Raw genomic sequence first — 20,986 nt, forward strand, 5'->3', positions numbered from 1 at the left:
AGCCACCATGACTCAGCCTCCTCAGGCGGGGCAGCGCTGCAGGGCTCTGGGCATGGGGATTTGGGTGACCCTGGAGCTGCTGTCACACCCCCAGTTGACAGCAGGGGAAGTGGGATGCAGAGGCCACAAGCTGGTGTGGCAGAGCCTGCCAAACGTATCCGGTCTGGCTCTGGGATACAGTGTTTCTTAGAGGCTTTGGGCAGCATCACAGACGTTCAAAGTGTGCAGTTCATGAGTCTGCATGTAGCATGACCCTGAGACCACTATCGCAGTTGAAATAATGAACGTGTCAGTCACCACCAGGTCTCCTTGTGCCCTGAGACTGCCCCTTCCTCCCCTCTGCCCTGTCCAGGAAGCCCCAGTGGATCTGCTCACAGACCCCAGGACTCACAGAAGTGGGGCCAGGTGGTGTGTGGAAATGGGGGAGCAGGGGCAGTCTGGGCTCTCTCACACACTGTCAGGATGTTGCAGCTCGTGATGTGTGTGTTGGTGGCGGGTTCTTTTTTCTCCTGGGTAGTGACCACTGCGTTTGTGACACACTTGCCTGTTAATGGGGTGGCAGCTGTGGATTCTCTTGCACTTTCTGTGTTCACAGGGGTGGCAGCTGTGTTTCTTCCTTTCCAGCTCTTGCACACGTTGTCTCCCTCGTGCCCTGCCTGGGGCCCCGGTGTGGAGGTGACCACAGTGATGTCACAGGACCTGTTGGAGAAAACGTTTTCAGCATTTCACCGTCACTTATGACCTTGGCTGTGGGTTCTTGTAGGTATCTTGTATCTGATTTAGATTTCTTCTTCTGAGGCAGTTTGATTCGAGATTTTATCATACACTTTACATGAGTGGAATCTCGTGAATATTTTGCATGGAATATTGATAGCAGCATCCACGGAGAGATGGGCCTGTGTCACTCCCTTCTTGCAATACTCTTGTCAGGGAAGTGGAGACGCTGGGGACCTCACAGAGCTGCGAGGGGTGGGAGCTGTGAGGGGTGGGAGCTGTAAGGGGTGGGAGCTTTTGTGAGGGAGGGGTGGGAGCTGTGAGGGGCCAGAGCTTTTGTGAGGGGTGGGAGCTGTGAGGGGTCACTGCTGTGAGTAGTTGGAGCTGTGACAGTTGGGAGCTGTGAGGGGTCACTTGCTGTGAGCAGTAGGAGCTGTGAGGGATCAAAGCTGTGAGGGGTCAGAGCTGAAGCTGTGAGGGGCCAGAACCATAAGAGGCCAGAGCTGTGATGGACGTCGGAGCCATGAGGGCCCCAGAGCCTTGAGGGACGTCGGAGTCGTCAGGGGTCAGTATCTTTTCTGCTCTCTGGAAACGGGTATGTAAGACATGTGTTGGCTTTTTCTTTTCTTTTGAGATGGAGTCTCACTCTGTCACCCAGGCTGGATGGTGCAATCTCAGCTCACTGCAACCTCTGCCTCCCGGGCTCAAGCGATTCTTCTGCCTCAGCCTCCCAAGTAGCTGGGACTACAGGCACCTGCCACCACGCCTGGCTAATTTTTGTATTTTTAGTAGAGACGTGGTTTCACCGTGTTAGCCAGGATGGTCTCGATCTCCTGACCTCATGATCCGCCCGCCTCGGCCTCCCAAGACTTTTTCTTTAAATGTTTAGTAAAAGTCGCAGGTGAACCTATCTAAGCCTGAAGTTCTTTTGTGGGATTATTTCTAGCTAGACTCATTTTTTAAGACAGATGCAGGAATATTATGATTTTCTGTTTCTTTGTGTGTCCATTGGATAAACTGTACTTTTCTCAGGAGTCTAATGGATTAACTGATTTGCATGGCGTTGTGTGCAGTATCCTTTCATTACCTTCTTAACACCAACAAGACGTATCAGCACTTCTGTGTTCCCGATGCTGGTTTTTCAAGCCTCTTCTCTTAAACTAGACTTGAAAATCAGAGAAATTAGTGGGGGAAAAAAAGCAGCCTATACTTAGACCCCCCAAGGAGCAACTGCAGGGAGCATCCTGAGAAATGGATGTCCAGTCTCTCTTTTTTAATGTATATTAACTTTTCCTTTTCAAAAGCACACGCACACACATTTATGTGAAAAAATATGATAAACTTACCATTTTGTGGCCTTTTTGCCTCCTTCACCTTTTTAAGTTACTGTTCTATAGTCTTATAAAAATAGATCAATAGCGCGATCGATCTCAACAGGGCAACCATTTGTCTGTCTTGTAGTCTTAGGAGGGGAAGCTGACCCCGGGGTACGACACTGGCGATGAGCCGCACTGACAGAGCTGGCAGAGAAGGACGTGCCGGGAGGAGCCTGGGGGTTGATGACCAGCGTTCTTGAGCGTTCTTGCTGGGTGACGAGGGTCGCCCCTGTGACCTGTCGCGTCCCAGAGGGGCTTCCTGTGGGTGGGAAAACACTCGATGTGTTACTTATCTCCAAATTAATGAAGGCAATCATATTTTTTAATAGACACCTAAGAGTAGAGGCTTAATTTCATCTTTTTTTAACGGAACCTGGGAAATTAAAATGGATTTCCTAGACGTGGTTGGTTTTAAACATCAGTGCATTCAGGGCAGATCTAGGGGCTGCTCCTCAAAGATGTCTGGACCAGGCTGGTTGGTCAGACCTGCACAGTGGACCCCAATAGCAGCAGACACTCACAGATGCAATTATTCAAACACCCACTGGTGAGTGAGGAGCGAGATGAAGGTGTCGAGGAGACTCAGGCTGGGCGGCTTCATCTTGCGACTGTGTGCGGAGCTGCTTCAGCCTGTGCCACGCTGCAGCGGTGGAGGCTGTGCAGAATGGATGCCAATCACATCGAGACCTGGTGGGAACTCTGTTCCACAAAGCGGCAGCAATGTCATCTCACAGTTCACAGCGGCGTTCAGTTTGACCATGAACAGAGCTGGGAGGTGTCTACATCCGATGAAGAGGGGAGGCTGGTGCTTGGTAAAATACTTTCTGTATTTTCAGGGTAAGAGAAACCGATATGACTGCTTAATCGAGCCGTGGGGTGGTACTGCATCACAGCTTGAGGTGTCCACAGCTGGCAAAGAGCCTGGAGCCCACCCTCTGCTGGATTCCTGTCCAGCACGCGGGCAGGCTCTGGGCTTTAAGGGTGGTGTGCTGGAGGCTGTTGAGACAGAGAATAGGAAGCCGCTGTGAAGAGCTTCATTGTGGAAGAGGAACTCATGTATTCTATCTCATCTCGGAGGTGAAGGGAAAGCGCTTGAGTGGAAATGATAGGGAACTGCCTTTACAGTGTCTCACAAACTTCACTCACCTTGTTTCATCTTGATTCTTCACAATCTATGATGGAGTGCACAGCTTAGAAAACTCTAATAGTCACTTCCTAAAAATGAGAACTGTCTGAACCCCCGCCCTTGGCGTGGTGCAGCGGCAAGGTTTGTAGTTCTAGATCTGCTCGGGCAACACCTGGGAGCCGTGTGCCGGCCGTGGCACAGACGCCTGTGGTATAGACTTTACCCATCAGTGTCTGGGCATGGCTTGGGTGTGGGGCAGGGCGTGTGCGCCATGTGCTGTCTGTTCTTGGCCTGCACACACATCCTCTGTTCCCCCTGCCTGGCGCCAGTTACTCATCTGAGACCTTTCTATTAGGGAGCAGCAGCACGGGTACTGTGCCTCTGTCCTCACCGAGGGGGTACCGTGTCTGTCCTCACCGAGGGGGCTCCGCGCCTCCGTCCTCACGAGGGGGCTCCACCATCTTCACCGAGGGGGCTCCGCGTCTCCATCCTCACCGAGGGGGCTCCGCGTCTCCATCCTCACCGAGGGGGCTCCGCGTCTCCGTCCTCACGAGGGGGCACCGGGTCTCCGTCCTCACGAGTGGGCTCCGCATCTCTGTCCTCATGAGGGGGCACCGCGTCTCCGTCCTCACTTCGTGTCAAAACGCAACCTGTTTCTGACTCAGATGGGCAAATCATTGTTACTTATTTTTTATTCTCACAAGTAACTTTAGAAAGGACTAAATTGTAAAATAAATTTTAAAAAAAAAAACATAAGAAATAAGGGTTTTCCCCGCCATAGAGGGAAAGGCCCATAGAAATGAAATTTTACTATAAAAATGCAGCAACTGGCCAGGCACAATAGCTCATTCCTGTAATCCCAGCACTTTGGGAGCCCGAGGCAGGTGGATCACTTGAGGCCAGGAGTTTGAGACAACCCTGGCCAACATGGCCAAACCCCGTCTCTACTGAAAATACAAAAATTAGCCGGGCATGGTGGCACATGCCTGTACTCCCAGCTGCTCGAGAGGCTGTAGTACCGGAATCATTTGAACCTGGGAGGCAGAGGTTGCAGTGAGCCGAGATTCTGCCACTGCACTCCAGCCTGTGCAACAAAGTAAGACTCTGTCTCAAAAAAGAAAAAAAAAAAAGCAACAACTTGTACATCCTTCAAAACACACCATATATTATGATTTTCGCATCTGTGAGTGTATATACATCTAAATGAGCCTTTTATGGGAAAAAAAAAAAAAGCAGGCTGCTAATTTATATTATGTTAGTCCCAGGATCTTTGATGGTAAAGTTGAGAATCACCGAAGTAAATAGTATAAACTCTTTTTCTACTAAAACTATGAGATCCTGATGGAAAATTTATTTAGCCTAAATGTGTTTGTTATGGTTTCATTGTACTGAAAGTTGTTATATTTGAATTTTTTTAACAGATCAGGATCCTCATGACCAGCCAAAGAGAAGAAGAATTAGGAAGCATAAATCAAAGAAAAAATTTAAAAATCCCAATAATATTCTTATAGAACAAGCAGAATTAGAGAAACAGCAGAGTCTGTTACAGGAGAAGTCTCAGGCACAGCACACAGATGGCAGCACAATAAGCAAAAATAAAAAAAGGAAACTGAAAAAGAAACAGCAAATTAAAAGGAAGAAAGCAGCCGGCTTGGCAGCAAAGGCTGCTGGCGTCAGTTTCATGTACCAGCCAGAGGACAGCAGCAGTGAAGGAGAAGGTGTGGGAGAGGCTGGTGAGGAGGGAGGTGTGGATGCCAGTGAGGAAGACCTGACACGGGTCAGGGAGGAAGACGTTGAAGACGCTAGGGAGGAGGGCAGTGCGGATGCCAGTGAGGAAGACCTGACACGGGTCGGGGAGGAGGACGGTGCGGACCCCAGTGAGGAAGACCCGACACCAGCTGGGGAGGAAGACGTTAAAGACACCAGGGAGGAGGACGGTGCAGACGCCAGCGAGGAAGACCCGATACCGGCTGGGGAGGAAGAGGGTGCAGACTCCAGGGAGGAGGACTGTGCAGACCCCGATGAGGAAGACCCGACACTGGCTGGGGAGGAAGACGTTAAAGACACCAGGGAGGAGGACGGTGCGGATGCCAGCGAGGAAGGCCCGACACCAGCTGGGGAGGAAGAGGGTGCAGACTCCGGGGAGGAGGACGGTGCGGATGCCAGTGAGGAAGATGATACAATTACCAATGAAAAGGCAGACAGTATTCTAAATTTTTTGAAGTCAACACAGGAAATGTATTTTTATGACGGTATGTTTTTTTACTGTTTTTCTCTTGCATAGTAACATCCACTTAAAAGTTTATTAAAAGAAGCAAATATAATGCTTAAATGTTAGAACATATGTTAAAAATATTCAATGTAAATAATTAGTTATAAGTCAAAGATCAGAGTATTTATGTGCTTTCCACCAATGATGTGGATGGGCGTGGGCCCCTGCCGTATCCAGAGAAGCAGTGTGGTGTCCGTGGCCAGCTGTGGCTTGTGCCAAGGACACGCTGGCCCCGTGTCCTCCATGCCTCTAAGGTCAGGTTTCGGAGTTTGTTGGCATCCATGCTATTTTTCTAAACAAGAGATAAATCCAGATTGGAGGTTTTGATGAGCTGAGCTCACTTCATAAGCAGACTGAGAGGTGAAGGAAACACAGCTTGCGCCTTTAGGACAGATTTCATTTTATCTTCCACATAGAACGGATGCACGATTTCTCAGCAAGCATTTTTGTGCAGTTGTTTGTAGTGACGTAAGATAAGGAAAATAAACATAGGTTTAATGTCACAGATGGCACTTGCTTACATCTACACTACGCTTTGTTGACAGCTGACCCAGGGACACGTGGCTGCCCCAGAACAGATACACTCACCGTGGGCTGGCTTCCTGGCTTTCTTCCCTTTAATTTTTTTTAATACTTTTTAATTTTTGTGGGTATAGGTGTCTTTTCAATGACTTTACCAGCAGGTTCAGGTTAATGTGGTGGGTTTAGCAGATCCAGATTTAAGCAAGGCATTTGATGGTGTTCTTATGAACAAGATTGAGAAATATCAGCTATGTAATAATTTGGAAAGTAAGTAACTGATTTTAACAATGATGCAGAAGTACCATTTTTAATAGATTGATTTCAACACGAAGAGCACTCTAGCCTCTTCCTCTTTAGTGTGTTTCTCAGCAGATTGTATTAACAAATTGAAAATACATATCCAGATGGCACATCAGGAAGACATGGCTAAGACACTGCAAAGTAGATGTAGAATTCAGAAAGATCTCAGTAAACTTTCTATTGTGTGTGTGATCGAGCAGCTTGGGGCAGACCAACAGTCATGCCAGGAGTAACCAAAAAGCCATGTTGAGAAACACCTGTTGAAGGAATCAGCAAGCTACTCAGGAAACCAGCTCATAGAAAGATGAAACTCCTGGAACCCTCATGGCGAGATTATCATGGAAACATCTGCAGCCACTTGTCTTCAGGAATCTGCCAGTCCTGAGTGTGGGCCTTGAGTGAGGGTCTAGGGAAAGGACCTGGTGGAGCCCAGAGAGGCAGAAAAACCAGCCTCAGAGGTTGAGAGACCAAAAGCAGAGCCTGGAGCCCAGTGAGCACAGACATTAGAGCTGGGGCTGGCGGTTTCAGAGGTCGGAGCCTGGGGACCAGTGGGCTCAGAGGTTGGACCTGAGGCCAGGGGGTTCAGAGGTCAGAGCCTGGGGACCACTGAGCTCAGATATTAGAGCCAGGGCCAGCGGGTTCAGAGGTTGGAGCTGGGGACCAGTGAGCTCAGATGTTGGACCTGGGGCCGGGGGTTTCAGAGGTCAGAGCCTGGGGACCAATGAGCTCAAATATTAGAGCCAGGGCTGGCGGGTTCCGAGGTCGGAGCCTGGGGACCAGTGAGCTCAGATATTAGAGCCAGGGCTGGCGGGTTCCGAGGTCGGAGCCTGGGGACCAGTGAGCCCAGATGTTGGACCTGGGGCCGGGGGGTTCAGAGGTTGGAGCTGGGGCCAGTGGACTCAGAGGTCAGAGAACAGAACTCAACACTTTGCATGGCTTCCCTTAGAGCCTTTGCCCAGTGCTGAAGCTGTGGGTGGAAGATGAGAAGCCACACAGAGAGCCTCTGAATAACATAGGGGCCTCTTTGCCATCTTGAGGTGTTGATCAGATGAGGATCGGCCTGACCCTTGAGCCCAGCAGAGCAGGGCAGCCCAGAGGCAGATGACCCTGTCCCAAATGTGTGGCCACCCTGGAGTCAGCTCAGTCCCTGCACGGTCTGGGGGATCCACCTCTACTCGGTCTACGTGGCGGAGCAAAGGGTGAGCCTTCTAGAGGAAAATATCGCCATCCTAGACCTCTGCAGTCTTTCCTATGCATTCAGCACCAGTTTACTGGGCATGCCACGAGACAGGACCACAGCACCGAAAACCACGAGAAAAAAAGAGCAGTAGAGCTGGAGTGGGAGATGCTGATATTATCAGACAAGGAGCCTAAAATAAGGTGGCAGGGAGGAAAAATTGGAGCATTTCGCCAGGTAATTTGAATCTACTAAAATAACCAAATGGAAATTTTAGGCCTGAGAAATATACTAACTAAAATCCAGGCCTCAAAAGACAGAGAAACAGCAAATGAGAGTTGGCATAAAAGAGAATCAGTGACTGGGAAGACGGGTGAAAGAAAGTCTCCAGAATGCAGGGTGGAGAGAAAACGGATGGAAAACAGGAAAGAGCATGGCAGACATGGAGTGGGAAGTCTGGTGTCCCTGAAACAGGCCCAGGTGGAGAGGAGAGGGGACGGAGCAGGGGCGGGACGGAGACATGACAGTTGGGAGTTTTACACGATTGTCACAGCACACAGAGTCACAGGTTGAAGAAGTCCTGCCAAGTCCAAGCAGGGTTAACACCGAAACCACCAGAGGCGAGCGCATTGCAGTCAGACTGCTGAACAGCAGCCAGAGAAGCGAGACCAGCAGCCAGACCCAGGGGAAGTCAGGGGCTTGTTTTCAGTTCTGCTTGATTTCTTCTCAACAGCCATGGTCTGATTCTTTTTTTAAGCGATGTGGCGTGGACATAGAGAGCTTGGTTTCATTGTCTGGTTTATCCTGCTGCTGTTCATAGCCTTGAGTCGTGTGCTGGGCAGGGAACGCATCTCACCAGACAGACATGTAGATGGGCCAGGGGAGGCATCTCACCAGACAGACGTGTAGACGGGCCAGGGGAGGCATCTCACCAGACAGACGTGTAGATGGGCCAGGGGAGTCATCTCACCAGACAGACGTGTAGATGGGCCAGGGGAGGCATCTCACCAGACAGACGTGTAGACGGGCCAGGGAAGGCATCTCACCAGACAGACATGGAGACGGGCCAGGGGAGCCATCTCACCAGACAGACGTGTAGACGGGCCAGGGAAGGCATCTCACCAGACAGACATGGAGACGGGCCAGGGGAGCCATCTCACCAGACAGACGTGTAGACGGGCCAGGTTTCCACAGTCCTTCAAGCAGTGGTATTTTGTACTGAGCTCTGTTCTGATTCTCTCTTCTGGTAGCCTCTCATCTCCCAGACATCTCATTCTATGTGGAAGCGTAGGTTTGAGACCTTCCTTAAGAGACGGAACCTTACCTTTAGTTTATAGAAATAAAAACAAACTGTATTTCCAAGCACAACTGACTTTATGTAGGTGTCTCCAGAGATGCAGCTTCAGCTGCCCTCGCAGATGCCGCTGAGGAGCTGCTGGACTGTCTTGTGTCACACAGCATGCCGCCCTCAGACGTGTCCATCCTGTACCACATGAAAACGCTGCTGCTTCTGCAAGATACGGAGAGATTGAAGCATGCTCTGGAAATGTTCCCAGAACACTGCACGATGCCTCCTGGTAAGTACCGTACGGTTTATTCAAGGTCCTGCTAAGATCCTCTCATCGAGGTTTGCCTCTAAAAGACTTACACGCCACCAAAACAGCAATGAGTTGGAAAATATGACACTGCACATATGGCATGAGAGAACAGAGTCCCAGAGAGAAACAGGCTTCCTGCATCTCTGCTTGATATAAAAATATTTCCCATAATATATGCAGAAATGCATGTGCAGTCTAAGTTTCCAGACTTGGGAGCTGTCAACTGTTGGAGCCAAATTTTCCTAAGTTTAAATAGAAGTGAATTCATTTCTTCCTCTTCTCCTTCTCCTCTACTGGTGTGGTAGATGGTAAATTTTTGCTGGCCTCCAACTCTCTGGTACCTTATTGAACCCCTGACGTGGTGATGCTGACTTTTATTTTGTGCCATCTTCACCGGGCATCCTTTTCACACAAACTGTTGTGTGCTGGAGCAGCTGTGCTTATGTCTTCCCAATGCCGTGTGCGGTGACACAAGCTGTGGTGAGGGTATTCAGGCCACAGAAACCTGCAGATGCTGAAAATCAGAAATTCAGGCTGTTGAGCCGTTAACCTGCACACCACTGAGTGCAGAGCAGCCCACCTGGCCCAGGGCTGGCGTGTGGCCCCATCTGTGGCACCCATCCCAGAGGAGGAGTGGAGGAGGGTCCGTGGCATCTGTCCCAGAGAAGGAGTGAAGGAGGCTCTGCAGATTTCGTGGAGGGAGTTTCAGAGTAAGTGTCGGGAGTGGTTTCTGTCCGTAGAAACCCTCAGGGTTGCTGAGGGGTCAAGACCAGCATATTAGAGAAGCCAGGTAGCGAACAGTTACATAACCGTGGCATGATGATGCCGTGGCACTGGCGCAGGGAGCCGGGGGCTGCAGGGACCACGAGGCTGGAGTCACAGTGTGCAGAGCATGTGGGTGCCGGAGGAGCTGCCTTTATGCAGAACGCCCTCATTCATCGAGGAGGTGCTGGCTTTGTGTTGCCCTGCGTGGTCCTCCGGGCTGTGGAGCTTATCACTGAGGAAGGCTGGTGGGGACCCCACCCTGGGGCGCTTGCTCCCTAGCTGAGGAGCTGGAAGAGAAGCCAGATACTCGGTGAGATGCGTCATAGAGCTGCAGATAGATCCTGGAGATGAGGCTGTGGAGGGGCGGGAAGAGGAGGGTTTTGTTACAGCCAAGTGCACATGCGCTGAGATGGGTGAACCCATGCGTTTGGGTGCTGCGAGGAGCCCGGTGGCTGGACCAGGGGATGGATGTGAGTTGCAGAAGGTGGAGAAGGTGGAGAGGTGATAGGGCCAGGCACGTGGGAGGAGCCCGGTGGCTGCACCAGGGGATGCAGGTGACAGGGCCAGGTGCATTGAGTGAGTGTCAGAAGGGGGAGAGGTGACAGGACCAGGCACATGGGACCCTGGGCATGTGAGCTTTTGGGCTTCTACACAGACAGAGACAGGAGCTTCCTGGAGGCTGTGAGGCTTCTGGGCTGTTATCTTGAGGCTGGATGGAGGAGATAGAGAATGGAGACCAGGTGGGGGCTGCTGAGGACCTGCTGAGAGGTACCTGCAGCGTGGACCAGGTGGGGGCAGCTGAGGATTTGCCAAGAGGTACTTGCAGCGTGGACCAGGTTGGGGTTGCTGAGGACCTGCCGAGAGGGGCCTGCAGCGTGGACCAAGGTGCAGCCACGGGTTAGGCAGCTGTAGCCAACATCCAGGTGGACCATGGAGGTAGAACCAGTGGGAGCTGCCGAGTGGCCGGTGAGACACTGGGAGGACCCGGTCACCGCGAGGAGGAAGAGGGGCTCCCAGAAAGATAGGATTTGAGGTGAGAGGCCCTGCCCAGAGCGCAGTGCTGGCCAGCTCTGCAGGTGCCAGTCAGACCTCAGGTTCCAGCTGAGGCTCAAGAGGGCCGTAGGGCCCGGAGTGCAGGGAGGAGAGATCAGGGACAGTGAGTACAGATGCCCACCAGGAGCGTGGCCAGGGGCCATGAGAAACGACACTGGGGGAGGAAGCAGGGCCCACGAGCAACAGTGGAGGAGAGAGGAGGAGCCCCACCAGGAAGGTGGCAGTGCTCCCGAGAAGGCACCTGTGTGTGCGGACATTGCGGCGTTGGCCCCAGGACGGCATCTCTCTGTTTCTGGTTGGTTGTCAGGCCTTTTACAGCAAGTACTTAACAAACTTAGATTTCTATAGTCAGATTTATCTCAAACGGCAAAAAAAAAGCCAATTTTATTATGTTAAACTGATAGGAGATTTTTATGAGAGATGATTTTAAATTTTTAATTTTTTTAATTTTGGTTCTGTTTCTCACACTTGAGGCTTTTCTGAAATGCACCGAAAGAGTTTTGGCAGTTGTGGGGAATTTATCAGAACCCCCATTATTAAAACAATTGGTTTCTTATATTGAAATCATCGGACAGGTTTTGTATACACACACATTTATGTTAAGCCACCAATAGAACTAAACTGTGTGTAGGAACCTGTTTTCTCTAAGAAAGGACTCCTTTGAGGTCTGTAGGATATGTGCTTAAAGTTTTTCTATGTCAAGCTGTTTTATGGAATAAAATTTTACAAACAATGAAGTTCATTTTCACACGTTGTATTTGTTTAATGCAGACTTGGCCTATACCAGTTTTTGAAATTATGGGTTTTTTCCGTAAAACTAGCTTAGGAGTTTACTTGGTCACTGTGTCTCTCACCTCTGTAGGATGAGCACAGAGATCACATTTGAAAAGCAGGTGTGGGTGTTTTCTGCCGATGGTGTCTCCTCTCCCTCTTCGCTGGCTCAGCAGTTACTTTTCCTCAGTCATAGGGGCTGCATTCAGCTGCGATGCCAGCGTTAGGGCCAAGCTCTCCCGCTGCTGTGACGTTTTATTACACGCACTGCTTATCAGTAGTAGCTGCCATTCCCTGAGTGTTCCTCGCACCCTGCACTGAGAAGGGCTACGGATTTCTGAACATCACCCTCCTCTAAGCCTCTGTATGGTGATGAGATTTTTATTATCCTGACTGTTGGGGCTTTCTAGAGCTCAGGAACTTGTCCCTGGGTGGGATGGAGCCTGCCTTGGGGGAGCGTGGATGAGGCTTCTGTTGTCTGTGGCTTGGCTCTCTGTGGTTGGAAACTTCAGAAGCAGTAGATTCCAGGTGCAGCATTTGGTGCCCCGACAAGTTGTAAAACCTGACCTTGGGGAGAGCCTTCACTGGCAGCCAGTGTCCCCGGGTGAGGCCAGTGAGCACAGACATCAGAGCCGGGGCCAGCGGGCTCAGAGGTTGGAGCCAGGGACCAGTGGGCTCAGAGGTCGGAGCTGGGGCCAGTGGGCTCAGAGGTTGGAGCCATGTCCCCGCTGTGAAGCCCTGAGGGTTGGTGGTGACATCAGGGGCGATTGTGGCGTCACGATTGTGCTGTCTCGGCTGCCTTTGGCCGGCACTGCCACAGCCCTGGTTTCATGACGTGGGTGCCACGTGGTCCTGTGTTGTCTCACTCACAGCTCCACTTCTGGCATTTTTCTACTTGTTCGTCCTTGACATAAACTTCTATTTCATTTTCATTTCGGTTTGTATGTGGGGTTTCTTCCAGGTTTGATGTTAAGCCTATAATGTTGGACTGTGATGTTTTGAAGTTTAGGTGTAATAGAGCCAGTGAACCAAGGGTTCATACCCCAGTGAAATACAAATATTCAGAATTGAGCCATTGTGTTGCCGTACTGATCACAGAATGTGTGATTAAGAAGTGTAATGTGTCACTTTGTACATCAGGTTTATGCCGAAGTTGCATTTTATTAGATTATTTGGGAGTTCACTTTGGGCCCAAAGGCTCGTGTCTACATAATAATAACTTATAATTTTTCTTTTTGTCTTTGTTTTATTTTTTGTTTTGTTTGTGTTTTTTGCTTTCCAGACCATGCCAGAGTAATCTCGACTTTCTTGAGTTACTGGATCACACATATCCTTCCTGAGAAGAGCAGTGACTAAAATGGAATATCTCTTTAAGGACAGCTCCTCTTTAACAAAACACTTAAAAGACAAATGTGAGATGAGCTTAGAGTTAGTTCCCTGGGAACTTGAAAGACAGTTCTGCCATATTATTTATTCACGTGTTTGTTCCTGATGGGCAAGATGCCATCTGAGGCTTCGGATGAGAAATTGGGGTAAAATGGAAATTTTTCACTTATTTGCAATTATATATGTCTTAAATTACTACATAAAACTTGATTCTGTTTTTCTACTTACTGTAAAAATTGAAAATGGACATTCTGTTAAGTTAAGCTGTATAGTTTGAAGCTCATATTTTTATGAAGTTTTAAATCTCCTTGTATCTGAAAGTCTCTGTTTTAAGAATGTTTTCTGGGTATTAAAATGTTCTAGTTTAAGTAGTTTGATTATAGTTGAATTTTTTTTCTCTTCTCTGCTTTGTGAATCATATCGGATACCTGTTTTTCCTGTTTCGATTTTCTTTTCTGTCACAGAAGCAGTGGTCAGTTCTTGGTATTACTAAGTGTTAAAAGCATCAGTCAGGCCAGGCGCGGTGGCTCAAGCCTGTAATCTCAGCACTTTGGGGGGCCAAGGCAGGCGGATCACAAGGTCAGGAGATCGAGACCATCCTGGCTAACATGGTGAAACCTCGTCTCTATTAAAAATACAAAAAATTAGCTGGGCGTGGTGGCGGGCACCTGTAGTCCCAGCTACTCGGGAGGCTGAGGCAGGAGAATGGCATGAACCCAGGAGGCGGAGCTTGCAGCAAGCCAAGATCGCACCACTGCACTCCAGCCTGGGTGACAGAGCGAGACTCCATCACAAAAAAAAAAAACCATCAGTCAATTGGTACAGCATTTTGTGAGGGCAGGTGCCTGTATCTATGAAAAGGGTTTTATTGTGGTAAAACATACATATAACTCATTTTAGTCATTTTTAGGTGCATGATTCAAGGTACCACATGCGTTTGCCGTGCTCTGCCAGGACCACCACACTCGTCCTGTTTGTGGTGACAGCATCCCTCTGTGCCTTCCGGGACCTGTGTGTGCCCTGTCCCCCCGTCCTGCCTGTCCCGCCTGTGAGCATCCGTGTCCCAGACGCTGTGTGGGTGCTTGTCTCCCTTCCTCTAGGGAGTGGAATTGCAGGGTCGCCTGATGATGGTGACGTTCTGAGGGGGTGTCAGGCAGGCTGCTGGGCTCCCTACGTCCCCGATGCTGATCAGGGCCATTCGGACGGGTGGAGGTGGCTGCTCAAGTGTTGCTGTCTGCTTCTGTCTGTCTTTGGAGAACATCAGCCCAGACCACCCCTGCCCAAAGCTGATGCTCAGGTGGGCAGCGTGGAGGGAGGGGAAGGAAGCCCTGGCGTCCCCGCCGGCCCCTGTCCTGCCACTTCCCTCCAGGTCCCTAAGAGACGTCTCTTCCACAAGCTGGAACCTTCTGGAAGCAGGTGAAACAGGGATGTTTCTGGCTCTGGAAATAGTCCCCTTGGATCTGGTGGCTTTGCAGTGTCCGCGTCTTGATGCAAGTTGCAGGCCCTGGAGCACAGGCGTGTGGCAGCGGACGCCACTCTTCCCAGCGTCACCCGAGGATAGGACGCAGGCTGCTCCAGACAGGGTGTTCCCAGGAGGCCACACGTGAGGCAGGAGCTGCAGGCGCCGCTGCTTCACCGTCTTTTGGCATCAGGGGAGCTGTGGTTGTCTGCAGGGTGCCCTGCCCGCCCGTGCCCTCCCTTCTCTTCCCCTAACTCGGAAGTCAGTGTGAGGCGTGGGAGTGGCCAGGAGCCCCTCATCGCACGTTAAGAACCCATGCTGCAGCGGCGCCCAAGCTGGACTCCTACCTCCACCGAGAACCTCCATGGCCTCGTGGAACCTGGGCTCTCAGAGGCACCAGCCTGCAAACCTCCCGTTTAAATGCTTCTTTTTTTATTTTTTATTTTTATTTTAATTTTTTAGACGGAGTCTCGCTTTTGTTGCCCAGGCTGGAGTGCAATAGTGCGATCTCGGCTCACCGCAACCTGCGCCTCCCAGGTTCAAGCGATTCTCCTACCTCAGCCTCCCAAGTAGCTGGGATTACAGGCATGCGCCACCACACACGACTAATTTTGTATTTTTAGTACAGACAGGGTTTCTCCATGTTGGTCAGGCTGGTCTTGAACTCCCGACCTCAGGTTTATCCACCTGTCTCAGCATTCCAAAGTGCTGAGATTACTGGCGTGAGCCACTGCACCCAGCCTAAATGCTTCTTAATTAATAGCACATGCTTTGCAAATATGAAAGTAAATTCAGAATTAGCAGACTCATAATTTTACTCTTCTTAACGTCCCATTTGTGTTTTTTAATGATGAGCCATTTCCACCTTCTCCGTCCCCTGCAAGTGAATGCACCATTGCAGGGGGTGGTGGGTCCTGTGGTGCCTTTTCCTGGGTCCCTGTGGGTTCCACAGAATCCCTGTAGACTCCCTTCTTGCTTCTGTGATCCTGTAGGGCTTTACTTTATGAAACCTGCGTTCACTTTCCTGACCCTGAGAATATTGAGGAATAGGGGTACAGTCGAGCAGGTGGGATGTTCAGGGTTAATTCGTTTTGTGTATCATTCTGATTCCAAAAAGGAAAATGCATCTTCTACCAAACAAAAGCAAATAAATCTTGTCTCTAATATGTCAGCATAGATATTATAATCTGTTTATTCCACTGTGTTTGAAGTTAGATAATAATTAGATCAATTTATCTTCTACAATATGCAAAATATTCAGTTCATGTAATTTATTTTCTGTAAACCAAGTCAATTAAGACAGGCAGAGAAGGAAGCCCTCAGGAGCATGTGGAATTGTCATCAGGTTGCCAATATTAAGACAGTTGTGCCTAGAAGGAAAAAAACACAGAATTTCTGAGCCTGTCAGTACTGCCTGCACCTTGGGACCTCCCCTGTGTCTGCAGAGCCTGAGAAGAGAAGGTTTGCACGAGCCCGTCTCCAATTTGCTTCCCAGGCCCAGCTGCCGCCAGGCTCCAGGGCAGAGCTGTGGGGGGTTCACAGGGTCAGTTCTGGGCTTTGCCTCTCTGTGCAGCTCTTGCCCCGAGCACTCTCCAGGTGACATGCCCTCTCATCCCGGGGCTCTTCAGAGAATCGCAGGAATGGGTTCCACCCCCTCCAAAATAAGAAGCGCGCATGCATCTGCCGCACCTCGCAATATTGGGTACAGCTTTGAAAGGGTCAGAAATTCCTCAAAACCTATTCAACAGGGTGTTGTGGTGCAGTGAGTTCCCTACCAGGTTACTTAGGGCTTTTGTCTACTGCGTGAACCCTGAAGGCTGAGAGCGAGCCAAGGTCACAGTGCCCGGGCCGGGGAGCAGGTATCCCGGGAATCCGGAGCCAGCCTGAGAACCGTCCAGGACCCGGCGGGGGAGCAGGCATCCCAGGAACCCGAGAACCGCCCAGGAGAGCAGTCTCATGGCTCATGGCCGGCAGCGAGCCAGGGAGCCCACGTAGAAGCAGCTCGGAAGCTGTGGATCTTAGCGCTGTCCTGAGGCTGTCCAGACAGGCTGTGTCCCAGCCGTTCTTCGATCTCTTGCTCCCTCCCAGTTCGGGCCGGGGCCAGGGATGGAGGAAATTGAATTCCAAAATTTTTATCGTAACAAGTATTAATTAATTTTCCTCTTCTGCATAACAAATGACCACTGGCACAGTGGCTTGAAGTGACACCATTTGCCCCCTGGCAGGGTCTGTGGGTGAGGATTCGGTACAGCCAGGCTGGGACCTCTGTGTGGGGACTCACGGGCCACCAGCAGAATGCTGTTCATGTGGCCGCAGGACAGAGGTTCCATGTCCTTGCTGGCTGACGCTGTGGCTGCTGCCATACCTCAAGGCACCAAGTCCCAGCCCCATGGCCCCTCCAACCTGGCAGCCGACCTCAGGGTGGCAGAAGAACCCTCTGGTCTGGAGAACCTCTTTTTAAAGCTCTCATTTGACTCTATCAGGCCTGCCCAGGTAATCTGCCTTTTGTTAAAAGTCAAATATTACAATAACAACTGCCAGGCCTCATCACAGGTGATGGCCCCAGGTGTGTGTGAACATGAGCACATGCTGGAGGGGAGGCCATGACACCAGGTCGGGGCCGGGGGAGAGTCGGGGAAGGCCCTGCCTTCAGGAGCTCAGCCCCGCCTCGTTGCCTCAGCATAGGCCTCTGTTCCACTGCAGCTGTATCTGGCACAATGAGTTGACAAGGGGCTGCCCCCTTCCCTTGGGGGGCTTGAGGCCAGGATCCTCGTAAGGGATCGAATGAGGACACGAAGGAAGGCGGACGGACAGACGGGAAGCAGCCGGCCAGAGGAAGCCTCGATGGTCACCCCCTCCCCAGGATGTTCAGTGCACACTGGAGATCTCGATGGTCACCCCCTCCCCAGGATGCTCAGTGCAAACTGGAGATCTTGATGGTCACCCCCTCCCCAAGACGCTCAGTGCACACCGGAGATCTCGATGGTCACCCCCTCCCCAAGACACTCAGTGCACACCAGAGATCTTGATGGTCACCCGCTCCCCAGGATGCTCAGTGCACACCGGAGATCTCGATGGTCACCCCCTCCCCAGGATGCTCAGTGCACACCGGAGATCTCGATGGTCACCCCCTCCCCAGGATGCTTAGTGCACACCGGAGATGTGGGGACCCTACCAAGACGAGATGATACAGTCCGAGCTCCCGAAATTCGGAGCCTGGCAAGGGCCCCTGGGTCGCAGAGCAAGTGAAGAAAAGGCAGAGAAAAGACGGCCAAGGAGGAACTGGGGAGGTGCCAGCTCGGGCCCCATAGCAGGATAAGCAAAGCCCCACAGCCTGGCATCCTCATGTCCTGCAGGTGGAGTCCCCGATCGAGGCCTCGCCCCCAGGCTGTGGACGGCATCTTCTCCCCGAGTCCTCACGTGGCCTTTGTATGCACCAGGGGTGTCTCTAGGGTCTTATCCTCTTGTCCGATTGGGTCAGGACCACCCTGATGATATTGAGGCCTGGTCACGTCCCGAAGGCCTTGTCTCCAAGTGCAGCCACATCGGGGGCCAGGATCAACATGGAGGGGGTACACGGACAGTTCAGCCCATGACACGGGAAGAATAATTTGAGGAGAGGAACAGGAGAGAACTGTACCTCGGGGGTGGGATGACGGGTTTGGCAAGAGGGGTCTGGCCCACAGTGCCAGGTGTTCAGGGAGGTCAAGGCCCCTGCTTTACACTGGACTGGGCTCATGGCCTTGTGTCTCCACCCAATTCCAGGGCTCTGGCCTGACCACCCCATGGGGCTCACAGTGACCCATCTCCCAGGAAGCCCAGCGGAGGCCAGGCTGGCAGTCTCCTTCCTATAGGAAACCAGCCCCTCTCCCCACTCACCTGGGGACAAATGAGAAGCGGGGGGGAAGCAAGGGGCCAGGCTGGGCCCTCCTGTTCCTGTGGTGAGGGTGGGTGAGAAAGTCCAGGAACCACAGTCCAGCTGCAGCCCAAGCCCTGGAAGCCAAAGACTGGGGCCCAGCCAGAGGCCACTTGGGCACGAAGAAGGGCAGCAGCAGCCAGAACTATGGCCTCTAGAAAGGGGCTGTGCCAGCCACTCTGTCAAACGTGGTCCATGGGGATGGGGTGGGGCCCCTCCTGGATGCCCCTTGGGGGCTGGTGGGCCCAGCCTTGTATTTGGACATTAAAGGCGAAGGAAATGCCAGCCAGTCAAACCACCTCCACCATTCTTCCTCTTCTGGGAGTGGCTGGGGTGGAAGGCAGTGCTCGCGTTCATGGCCCTTTTGCTATGTCTGATTTGTCGCAGATCCAACAGCCTCTGGGATCTTCCTCTGAAAATCCCTCTCATTATTGCAAGGAATTCCTGCACATTACTCAGTCCTTTAATTTAACGTGGCATGACATTTATATCATTCTAACCTCCACCCTCACTCCTGATGAAAAGGGCGCCCCTGGCGTTGAGCTGAAACCCACACAGATGAACTCCATAATCAAGCCCCTGTACAAAATCCAGTGGCCAATGATGCAGTTCCCCGCAGGACCCAGACTGGATTTACCATCAGGGAGACAATGGTGCCAGTCTGGGTTGACGGAGCAGAAGCCTCATCATCTTAGACAAGCATCACCCCTGTGAGTTCTCCTTGATTCAAAACTGCCCGAATCCAGCCCCACAACATTAGCCTAATGGTTAATGTCAGCATGACCTTAAACCACAAATGAAACCTCTGACCAGAGATGTGCCAACCCCGAGATAACCTCCCCTCTGACCAGAGACACTCCAATCCTGCAATAAGACTCTCCTCCACACAGAAACATTCCTAGTCTGCAATAAGCTCCCCCTCCCAGAACTCTTAAATAACCTTAGTCTCCAAGAGAAGGCTCCTGACTGAAATGGGGCAGAAGCCTCTCTCAGGTTTATTCTCCAAAATAAACCTGTCTTAGAATGTTGAGCTGCTCTTCGTGTTTCTTTCTTCTTTCTTCAACTCCTGCAGTATCTATCACCATTGTTATGGTTTCATATTCCACATTGCAACCAACCTTTAAGAAACTAGTTTGTTGAGTTTTGCTGTTGTATAAAAAAATCCATATTTATTTGAGAAAGCTATTCACATAATCTTCCTCTTTCCCATTCTATTAAACATTTGCTAAATGATAGTAAAATTGTTTGCTCTTAAAAATTATTTTTCACTAAAATGCATTATTTAGGTTAACATATAAGGAGTGTATTGTTTATCTTAAATGAATTAATCCCTAATGTTTAAGTTTCTGCTTTGGTTTCTAGGCTGGAGTGTGCTGGGGGGCGCTTCAGAGTGAGGGAGTCCTGAGGCCGGGCGTCCAGGAACCACTGCTGTGCACCGTTTGGCACAACACTAGCTGAGGCCCCTTGTAGAAATGTTCTTCCCAGACCTGCAGCAAGAAAGACACAGCGTGAGTGGGGATGTCCTTTATTACCAGAGGCAAGTAAGCCCCAAACTTCCACACTTGTCAGAGTGACAGGGTCCCAGGGGCGAGCCCTGGCTGATTCAGCCTCAATGCAAACAAGGTTGTTAATGGAGGATGACGCATTACAAAGGGCAGTGTAATCCACGGTGCATGGTCCATAGCACCAGAGCGCAGGTGGGGAGGGTCAGGAGGAGAAAGCTCTACTTCTCACAAAAAAGTGGGGCAAACAAAGAGATGACAGAATTAGAAAAGTGCCTTGTCGTCCCCAAGGGAATAATAACCACACCCAACAAGGACGATCCGGATGTTAAAATCACTGGGTCAGATATTTTGGGGAAGGGGAGAGTCCTGAAGCCTCACCTTACGCCACAGGTGATGCGGATTTTGAAGGGGAGGAACAGCTTTGCAGTGGGGATCCAGCCACTGGCACTGAGCACCAAGATGGAAGGCTCGTAGGAGAAAACAGAAAAAGGAGGAACCGGGGGAGTTTAGAAGATGCTGTGGGGATGAGGGGCATGTCCCTCGAGGACCGTGCCAGCAGCGAGGCCATTCGGGGAGGACTTGAGAATGGCTGTGGTCACAGTCAGTTCAGGCCTGGCAGGCAGCTCTACAGCCTGATTTGGGGGAGTCTTCAGGCCATGAGTCTGCAGGCACAGAGACAGCCCTGCAGCATCATCTGCGGAGGCTGAAGAGGGAGCCCCTGGTGTCCACCTGGGCAGGGGGAGGGACCTGTTGGGATCAGGTGTAACCGTGAGAACAGCACAGTGGATCGGCAGTCTCTGCACCTGCGTGCCTGGTGGGAAAAGTAAGACAGGAAAGGATGTGTCACGAAAAACATTGTCATGAGTTTAAAATGAGGCACATACAACAATAGAAATTCTGCAAGAATGTATTTAATACACTGTCTACCGTGTGTGACTATGCATGAGAGAGGAGTGGAATGGAAGTGGGGCACAGAGGAAAGAAGGAAGGAATGCAGAGGACAGAATGAATGCAGATGAGAAGCGAGCAAGCCAGGGTAAAGGCCA

At 51.0% G+C, this 20,986-nt stretch overlaps 2 protein-coding genes across 2 annotated transcripts in view; both read left to right on the top strand.

The window, feature by feature from the left end:
• The window catches only part of ERICH1 (glutamate rich 1), a 60,267-nt gene extending 46,839 nt beyond the window's left edge, over positions 1–13,428 (top strand). Inside the window, exons 4-7 of the mRNA XM_055289584.2 lie at positions 4,638–5,201; positions 5,271–5,468; positions 8,870–9,064; positions 12,957–13,428. Of these exons, the coding sequence (XP_055145559.2) occupies positions 4,638–5,201; positions 5,271–5,468; positions 8,870–9,064; positions 12,957–13,030 (1,031 nt within the window). The 3' untranslated portion in view covers positions 13,031–13,428. The remainder of the gene's footprint in view (positions 1–4,637; positions 5,202–5,270; positions 5,469–8,869; positions 9,065–12,956) is intronic.
• A 3,875-nt stretch (positions 13,429–17,303) lies between these two features.
• LOC129489334 (uncharacterized) lies at positions 17,304–19,510 on the top strand. The gene is given in 6 exon segments (XM_055291770.2): positions 17,304–17,764; positions 17,876–17,948; positions 18,001–18,091; positions 18,417–18,578; positions 18,581–19,048; positions 19,051–19,510. Coding segments are annotated over 6 exon segments (1,335 nt in total). The 3' UTR covers positions 19,131–19,510.
• Positions 19,511–20,986: the final 1,476 nt, after the last annotated feature.

The sequence above is a fragment of the Symphalangus syndactylus genome, chromosome 1 (assembly GCF_028878055.3).
Source record: "Symphalangus syndactylus isolate Jambi chromosome 1, NHGRI_mSymSyn1-v2.1_pri, whole genome shotgun sequence".
NCBI lineage: Eukaryota > Metazoa > Chordata > Mammalia > Primates > Hylobatidae > Symphalangus > Symphalangus syndactylus.